This window comes from Marmota flaviventris, chromosome 3 (assembly GCF_047511675.1).
Source record: "Marmota flaviventris isolate mMarFla1 chromosome 3, mMarFla1.hap1, whole genome shotgun sequence".
Taxonomy (NCBI): Eukaryota; Metazoa; Chordata; class Mammalia; order Rodentia; family Sciuridae; genus Marmota; species Marmota flaviventris.
This window is the reverse complement of record NC_092500.1, coordinates 93,246,120-93,256,168: the sequence shown is the minus strand read 5'-3', so window position 1 is coordinate 93,256,168 and position 10,049 is coordinate 93,246,120. Positions and strand designations below refer to the sequence as shown.

The window sequence follows — 10,049 nt, the reverse complement described above, 5'->3', positions numbered from 1 at the left end:
CCATCTTCGAATGGCGGTTAAATACTGAATAGAAATAACTGTTATGAAGCCTTTTCTAACATGCCCAGAGAAGTAACCTCACTTCTTCACTGGTGCTTCTGCAGCACTTTGTAGATATCTCTACTCTATACATTATTTCCTTCTAAGTTGACAGTTGTTTGCTGTCTTCCCTCGAGTATAGGAACTATTCATTATATTCTTCAAAGGACATGGCAGAGAGGATGACATGTAGTAGATGCCCAATCGCTGTCTATGTAATGAACTACACAGATATAGTGATTATTGGATTTATTTTGCTTTAAACATCAGAAATAGAAATTGCTCCCAATATAAATGCTAGACACATATATGACAATTTTTTAAAGTTTGAAACCAAGATAGATAATTTTAAATTTTTTTTCATAAAATATCTATAACTACTGCCTAGGTCCTCAATTTGGTTTCATCTTTGAATGTCAACATTTCACTTAATTTTTTTTTTTTTAGTTTGCGTGTTGAAAGCTCATCTATAATTGTTATTCTTTATCCTCCATCTACCTAGTGGAACATAAGCCATCCCTTTAGCTCACCCACACCAATTAGCCTCCATTGAGGAAAACAGCACATTAGAGAATTTGAAATGAACAATACAGTAATAATAACTTGAAGATTCTGTGTCAGACATGATATGAAATGTGTAACATACCTCGTTTCACTTAGTCTTCAATAAAACACTGAAGTTGATATTGGTATCGCCATTTTACAGATGAGAAAATGGTTATCAGTGGAGCAAATACCTATTTTCAGATTATTCATTGCCTGCCTACAGTCAATGCCGATGTTGCTGACCATGACATCTATAGTCTCAAAACGTTTCAAAGGAAAAATCTGAATTATTTAATTGACACTAAGAAAATTGTGTTCTGAGTTAAACAATATTTGGGTTTACCTAAAAAACATAATCAAAGTCTGCTTAAACCTGATGATGCCATGATTCAAATAGTCTTGTCAAATATTCTTAATAATGAATGCTTCTTGATGTGATTGGGTAGGGGATGGTCTCAGCTCATGACTTATTCTTCTATTTCTGTATTCTCTTCTCAGTGCCAACTAATATTGAACAACACTGGTACTTCCCCCAAGTGTAAGTAAGTGATTTCTGTTACCGCTGCTCTTACACTGTGTTTGTTTGGCCTCTGCAATTTTCAGGTTGAGTACCCTTTTCAGGAACAGTTCACCTTTTGCTCACTTTGTTGTTCTGCACTCTGTATTTCTCTCAAGCCCTTTATTTTTGGCTTTCTGTTTTTCTATCAAAACAAACTTTTTCATTGACATCTAAAATAAGAACTACATGTACAAGCATCCTCCCCACCCACACCCACAAACAATTGAAACATATCCTATACCTAAATCCACCTGCAATGCTTCTGGGTCTGTGAAAGTGTTGAGTCTACAACTGGACATTGATGTAACGCAGACAAAATAGTTGTGATATAAAAAATGCTAAGGGTAGTATTGTTTGTGGCCTGTTTCTTCTGTTGTCAATACGTGCTTCTATTTTCTAAGTCAAGAATATCAAATGTAGAGAATTGTTCAGTCAAACCAAGAATACAAAATGCTAATCAACACACGTGATAATGCATGATAATCAGTTCCAAAGAGGTTCCAATAATTTGTGTAAGAAAGAGAATTAACCAAATGTCCTAAAAGGAAATTTGAATTCATAAGTTCAATTCCTTATTTCTTAGGAGATAAAAATCTCTAAATGATCTGTTAGCTTCTAATGAGAAACTAAAGTGGCATGCATAAGATTCCAATATTCCAATAATGCTAACACACATCAATTTTGGGGGGAAAAAGCATTGAGTTACAGGAAATTATAACCTATGTAAAAGACTTGAACTTCTTAAAGTTCCACTGATGTAGCAAGGGAAGCATGACTATTAAATTATAGTCCAACTTAATGTTCAGGTTTGAATCATTCTGGGTGAGCAGCTAGTTCTGGCATCTCAGCCAAGGATCATGGAGTCCACAACACAGATCCTATGACCTCACCTAGTTGAGCCAATATTCTCTAACTTTTTAAAGGAAATACTTACCATTATAGTGTAACCTTGGGAAGAAAAGGAGCCAAATATAATTTTGTTACAACTTTGAATATATCTAAAAAAATAAATTTGGGCCCATTGTGAGAAATTTTGCCTTTTTTAAGGTACTTGATTCTTATGTGGGATTCTATTGAAATGTTTAGAAGAATTTCACTAAGATTCTGATCTATGTTTAAATGGTTGAATCTGATTTATTAAATTTACAAGTTTTGCTTTATTAGCTGTTTAAGTGGTGTACAAATGTGTAGAGAAATTTCATTTAGTAGAATTGTATGTTTAATAAATTGGGTGTCAAACAAAGGATACATGGCAGCGAACATTGTATTTCATGTACTAAAATCTCTCAGGCAGAAAAACTTTGGAGATGACTGATATGGAGTTATATACCATGGTAAGTGTCCAGAAAATTTTTTTCATAAAGTTATGTGGTTCTTTTCAATAGGCCAACTATTTATCTTTCTTCCATGTTTATTTTTCATCTATTAGTAACTACTTGCGATGTAATTTCTGTGTCTTCTCCTAGTCTGTGCTACTATTTGTGCTAAAGAATACAAGTATTATAGGTCAAGGATAACTTTTAGACAACCCAGCAGCTCCACCAAACTTAAGACTGTGAAGAGCTGGATGATCTTAAGGACACTTTAGTGAGTCATATTGTAATTGACCTATGCTATGACACAATTAAAAATTCTTGGTGCTCCCACCCTGCATTCTAGTCTGAAGAAGAAAATATTTCTCATCTGATCCAATTTGGCCATGTTTCTCCATGATCATCAGAACTCTAAGCAGTTCGGTTACGTGCTAGTTATATACTGAAAACACAGCAAGCCTTGTGTGGTGCAAGTTTCCATTAGGACCACTCAGTGGTGAATGATGCAGGTTCAAAAGGACCCAATGTGTGGAAATGGCTGTGGTGATGGTATCAGGCACTCTGAGCAGAGAAAGAGGGGATATTTGGAGGCCTTTCTCTGTGGAAGTGTGAGGCTGTAATTGCCTTTGCTCTCGTCAATGTTAAGGAGAACTGCTTTTCCCTCTGTTGCTTAGTCCTAGCCTGTCATTATAGTCCTGAGACAAAAGAGCTTCTTAGCTGTTTGGCATTGACCTGGACCCAGCATCTTCTACAGTTGAGATCCGTGAACACAAAGCTTGCTGCAGGTTGCTATTCTGGAGACTTTAACCTTAGTCTCATCTCGTTTTATGAAAGGAGGTCATAAAATATCAAAGACAAATAATATACTCATTTATTATCTTAATTTTCAAGACTGGTCTAGCCTCACCTCACAAGCATGTTTACTGTGATGTAGAAAATGGCAGCTTTTTCTTCAGTTACTCTTCAATCTGTGTTGATCATCTGCTATACTAAGAGAGCCTCTGCCTTTAGTAGCCTGGATTCAGAGGTTCAAACAAATGCCTCCTGGTTTGGTTGAAAGAAGGAACTCCCAGATTGCATTTTGGAAAATATGATCACTCTTATTCCCAATTTTTATCTTTAATGATGATATTAATTCTGAAATGTTTGGAATTTTTTCTTAAGTAATGCCTTCTAGTTATTGGCTATTCCCAGAAACTTCAAAAATAACAATAATGATAACCCTAGAAGAGATGATGTTAGTAGTGTGGCCAAGCATCAGAAAACTTGTGTTTATAATTAAGGTCCACTTCCTACTACCACAGGTCCACCTAGCCTACTTGACCTTGGGCAAGTAAAATAACCTGTCTATGCTTATAAAGACAGATGTAGTCCGAACTGCAGGGGAGGCTGAGGTAGAAGGATCACTGGAACACATAAGTTTAACACCAGCACGGGCAATAAAATGAAACTCAATCAATCAATTAATTGGTAAACAGGGTTAATAGTGCCTATGTACAAGGCTGGTATAGAAATTGCATGGGCATAGAAAGATACCCGATACATGAGAAGTGTTCTGTAAATGTTAGCTATTATTATTAAAAGTTATTGATGGGTCATATGATAATGTTACATTTATAATTGGATTGTTTAGGTGATTTAAAGTCTTCTCTGGGGGCAGTTTAAAAATGATTTGAATATCTATGATCTGAATATCTTGCTCTTATTTTTCATTGTACTCTGTCCACTTAATTTGGTATAGTTAATGCAAACACCTCACCCATAAAACCAAAATATTCTGTTGTGAGTTCAGCTATACTTATGAGTATTTAGCTCCTCAGCCAGAATACCAGTTGTGTAGGACTGGGAATGTAGCTCAGGGATAAAGAGATTGTCTAGCATGCACAAGGCCCTGTGTGATCTCCAGGAACACACACACATACTCTCACACACACACAGAGAATACAAGTGCAATGAGAGCCAACTGCAGTGGCACAGGCCTATAATCCCAGTTATTCAGGAAGTTGAGGCAGGAGGATTGCAATTTCAAGGTTAGCCTTGAAAACTTATTAAGACCCTATCTCAAAATAAAAATTCGAATACAGCTGAGGGTGTAGCTCAGTGGTAGAACGTCCTTAGGTTCAATCCCCAATAACACACACACACAGGGTGCAATGAATTACTATAATTCACTTTCGATCACAATGATCTGCACCAAACCTGAAATACAGATGATCCAGGATGATTTGGGCTTTACAGTCTTGTGCATTTTACATGATCTGAACACATAAAACAGGAGTTATCTTTGAGTAGAACATATTTTTCAGAAAACAGAATTCTTTTAATTAAAAACATTTTTTAAAAGTTCAGTCTGTTATTGTTAACACCTGCTATGTTACCAACAGATGTTTCTTATTCACCTAGGGGAACTGTTATAATTATTATATACGCTTACTGGATGGCATTTACCAAGATAGGTGGGAAAGTTTGGTTGGTGACTTTGTATGTAATATTTGATATTTGGGAGGATGTATACTGGAGATTGAACCCAGGGATGCTTTGCCACTGTGCTACATCCTCAGTCCTTTTTAAAATTTACTTTGAGACACGATATCACTAAATTTCTGAGGCCAGCCTTGAACTTGTGATCCTCCTGCCTCAGCCTTCCTAGTCACTGAGAATAACTGTTATTTTCTTTAAGTCCTTTCCCCTGTTGCTGTCAGTCCCCACAAATCCATCTCAGCCCAGTTCACCAAAGGCAAAAATGTCCTTTGTGGTAACAAAGCATTTACAAAATGGGCATTAATCATGCATATTTTAGTCTTTATGATATTAAAATTAAATTATGAGTATACAAAAGCATTGTCAAATTTACCTTTGTTTTAGCAGCTAATCCTGATAGTGTTCAATATGGAAGTCTTAAATCTTTATTATAAATGTAAAAACTATGCCTTTTAGAAAGATAACACCCTCCTAATAGCTTGGCTTCAAAGAAAGCTGTAATAAGAACGAGTTTTCTTTATTTTTTCAGAGCTCTTGTAAGCAGTAGGCTTTCTGAATTCTTCATTTATGATACTAATCACATAATTACCCACAGGCATGTGTTAAATATGACACTGGTTTCAGCCAAATAACGGGCCAATTGCAAAAAATGAATAAAGAGAGGCAGCTCCATTTATAACCGACATTTCTACAGAGCTCTATTGTAATCATAGTGATCTGAGGGTGACTCATTAATTAATTGATGTTCTTTTTTATTATGTGCTATTGAGTTAATGAGTAATTTGTGTGAGATAATTCTCTGAACACATTGATTACTTGAGATATTTTCTGGGGCTTTCATACCAATGACATGCTGAATAGGTAGAAGATGGTATTCATATCTATGTGCTCATTATTAGCAGGTTTGGGATAAGAACAGAGCAGTGCAATGATACTTTGAAGTTATTGGGTGCGTGAAGCACCCTAAGTCTGTACATGCGTAGCTGAGTGCTCAGGGCAAGGCCTGGCACATAGTAGGCCCTCAATAAATGTCGATTGAAATAATGGCTCTCTCAATCCTTTGCTGTTACCCTAGATTGCCTTAAAATCAAATTTTAAAATCCTCTATAATGGTGTTCTTAAGAAAAAGTAATGATTGAAAGACTTTTGCTAAAATCGTAGTCTGCTAATGGCCTATTACAATAAACATGCAGATTGTTTTTGCAAGTTACTGAAGTGAACACCACACGTTTGGCCTCTATCATTTCTATGAAATTGTTTAAGTGACTATTCAGAGAGTGGTTTGCCTAAAGTGATAGTTAAAATGAAACCACTTGTGTATGGCATGTTTTACTACAGATATAATTTTCCCCACCCTGTTTCAATTAAGGCACAACATATCTTTCTTGAAAATGAGGGATTTCGTTTTTTGTTTTAATTCATTATAGAGAAAATAGGAAATGTGAAATTTAGTCTGACGGCAACACAGTTGCTTTCAGAACAATCACTTAAAATTTGTGTAAGTGTACAAAAATTATATCCAGCAATTGCTACTTTCATTTTTGACAATTTTGTTTTCCCCATGAAAGTAAATAGCAGGCAACTACCTACCTCAGAGATCCTAAACATAGTATTTGGAGAAAGTATTTGAGATACTTCCTCTATGCTTGTTATGATTTACCTTGAGAAAGTTAATGTCCTTATAACTCTTTTCCTTTTTGCATGGAATTAATGCATACTTTGTAGATATCATCCTCAGTTGTACCAATTAAGTGTTGTACTATAGTGGAAACCCCTTGTATTAAAAGCATAAACCCAAATATAAAAAAAGAAATGAATGAAAGAATCCAGCAGATATTTATTAAGCAAGATGAAAGTGAAATTACAAACACAGGTCAGCTTTTAAGCTCAGTAAGCACGCTGGTGGAGTGGAGATGACTGGTCCTTCATTGTAAGCAGCCATTTGGAGATGAATGTTAGGGAAGGGAGCTTTCCGTCTTGAGAAATCCAAGCTCCATCGGAGCTGTCCTTCTGGAACATCAGGTAACAAGCTAAGAGACACCAGGGCTACACCACACAAAGAGGAGAGTTGACAACAATTCAGGGGCTTTGAGTAGTCAAGACAATTAGTTTAGTACTTCAGGTCAAAAATGCTACTGTTTATGGGCAATTAGATGTAAAACAGCCTACATCCTGAAAAATGATTCCTGTCTTGTTTCACAGTTTCATGGAGATTAAAGATGATCTAAACAGAATAAGGCCTTAATCTTTAATCCAGGTAAGTAATTTTGTTTGGAGTAAAAAGCGTTAAGAATTAAATCCTGAAGGATTAAGCAAAATAAAAAGTTTTGAAAATCTTGTTCAGTCGTGGGGTGGCAAGGATACTTGAACAGCTTCAAGAAGCAGAGAGAAGTTTTCCCCCAATTTATAAGTTCTCTTTTTCTGATATATTGACAAACATATGTAAAACTGCTTAAATTTGAAAAAGGTTCATTTGAAAAAGATACTGACAACTGTTAATGGGGTCTAACAGGGCTGCATTATGAAAACCTCTTCTGGTTTATCTTCTCCCCCTCCTGTTTTTGCTTTGTCTTGTTTTGTCACATTGGGACTATATAAGTATTATCTCTTCATGAAACAAATGTAAGGCTCTAAGGGTAAAATAATAATTACTTTGTGGGCCCCGAATGGCTTTTTTTGAGATTCTTTCTTCAGTATATTTCAAATTTGGGGGACATGTGACTTGAACACTCTTAACCATGAAGCATTTGTAAAAATACACTATCATTCACTTCTCACAGAACCATTTTCTTAAAAATAAGAGGCAATATTCAGATTCACATGCATGTTCATAATAAAGCTTTGATTTAAAACAACTCAAATCCACACCAGCATTATCTTCAGCTTAATATTTTGGCCCCAAACCAAGAATTCAGGTATAACATGTAATTTTCATTGTAATGCATATATTGGCAGGACAAAATATGTATGCAAATAACACTGGTAAATACTGTTCCCTTTACAAGCGACCAAGGAAAAGTGAAGAAAGAAAACCCACAGCACTAAGTTTTTGCTCTAGTAAAAATGTGGTTCATTGTGACTGTGTGGAATGAGATTTGTGGAAAAGGAGTTCCTTTATAGAGACAAGGAGGAAAGTGTGAGCCACCCAGAAGGGGCCATATTCTCATTTTTATTTTCTTCATTATAATTTAAATAATCATTCTCCATAATTTCTGTTTCTAGAGCTTTCTTCTTTATCAGCTATCATTAAGGTAAGGGAATGATATTTCACCTTTCAAAAATGGAGTAACAGAATTTAGCCTAAGTGTAAGATATTCTGAGTTGGTAATTACTTTAAGTGATGAGAAAATATGACATACCAAACTTAAAGCATTCATTTTTTGAACATTAAATGGTAGGCAAATACAGAAAAATAGAAAATCACCACTTCTCAGCTTTTTATCAATCCTTTTGTTTCTCTTCTTCTAGAAGATTCTACAAGCATGATGTTGCTCTGATCAAAAGTAACCTCACTACTCAAGTACCATTATAGCTTCAATGTGCATTACCATCATTTCAGAAGATTCACACTCAGATCTTTTCAGTGCCAGAAATTCATTTAGCCCAGTGATTAAACCCTTAGCTCCTGTGGAGAGATCTGGGCAACATTTATACAAGAAATTTATCAGTTTAAAATTATCTCATAATTGTGGCAATACTTTTTTAAAGTAACCCTTTGGAAAAATTTTATATGATACCCAAAGGCACTAGTTCACATAGGGGGTGTGGCTGGAAAAATAAGATAAAGCTATTGTGTCGGTGAGCACAAAAAAGGATACTGAAAGGATAATCGTTAAGCTTTAAAGGTATTTCAAAAATGGCACTTTTCATGTTGGTATAAAATCAAAGTGCTTTAGGATGAATTTTATGCATTTTTTAAAGCTGATCTTTAACCCCCTGAAAATAGGGGGTTATAATGAGAACACTGATAGACTCTAAATCATAGTGGCAATAAGTAGTAGATGTCACTAAAATGCTTTGTGTGTGTCTTTATTTTTTAGTACTTTTAATGTTGATAGACTTGCTTTATCTATCTGTGTATCATTAGTGAGATTTTTCTCTTCAATTCTTTACTAGAAAGTTACAGCTCATTTAAAATAGCTGGTAGATACAGAAAGCATAAATATACAGAAGTTTAAACACTGATTGTACTAAATGCAACAATACAAAGAAGCAAACAGAACACAAATGGTAACACAATAAAACTGTATTACATTTGTGCTTCAAATATTACAATACATTATATACAATAGTCCAAAATAAACATCTCATGCCAAGTGACACAAAAACGAATAGCAAGCAAAAAAATCCAGCAATATGTACATTACTTTTTTTCTTTAATAATAAACATTCAACTCTGAACTGGGGCAATTTTACTACATACAGATGCAGTCCGCCTTTTATTCCATATAACCATCCTGCTTCCCTATATCTACGCTATTCAGTTGGCTCCTGTGTCAATTCTTATATACATGTGGAGCAAAAAAGATAAAAGAATGTAGTGCTTTGTATTCATAATGGGGTGATGTTGATAGATCAGCGAACCTGGGGTGCATAACCTTCTTTCATTAAACCTTCCTCGTAGTCCGTCTGGCAAAGGATCATGTTATTCTTTAGGAAAAATTTGTCTCCAACACAAAATCTGAAAATATTTAAAAAGAAGTGTGTTAAGACTATTTCATTCAGATCTATAGACTTGAAGATTTACTTCCTAAAGACAGACTCCCCTGATAATTTCCTAAATCTGAAAGCTTGGTTTAGGGAGATACCTTCATTATCAAATTAAACCATCTAGTTTGCTTAATGAAACACTGCATATACAACATTTGAAATTCCGTCTTATATAAATATAAAAACTGTAGAAACTTCAGAATACCTGGGGCACCACAGGTGACTTTCTTTCCTTTTCTTTCCCTCCCTTTTTCTTTTACCACATTGGAAAGAAAAAAGAACTGATCTATATTTGTACTCGTTAAGATAAAACAAAGAATGATAATATTTCTCTGTCATGAGTTATGGAAGATTTCATCATTGTCCATTTATCTACCTAATAAAAAAGTAAAAGGCATTAA

General features: G+C 35.0%; 1 protein-coding gene across 1 annotated transcript in view; it reads right to left on the bottom strand.

Annotated features, from left to right (window-relative positions):
- Positions 1–9,513: 9,513 nt before the first annotated feature.
- Lmo3 (LIM domain only 3) overlaps positions 9,514–10,049 on the bottom strand; it is a 51,078-nt gene continuing 50,542 nt past the window's right edge. Inside the window, 1 exon segment of the mRNA XM_027955986.2 lies at positions 9,514–9,619. Within this exon segment, the coding sequence (XP_027811787.2) occupies positions 9,514–9,619 (106 nt within the window).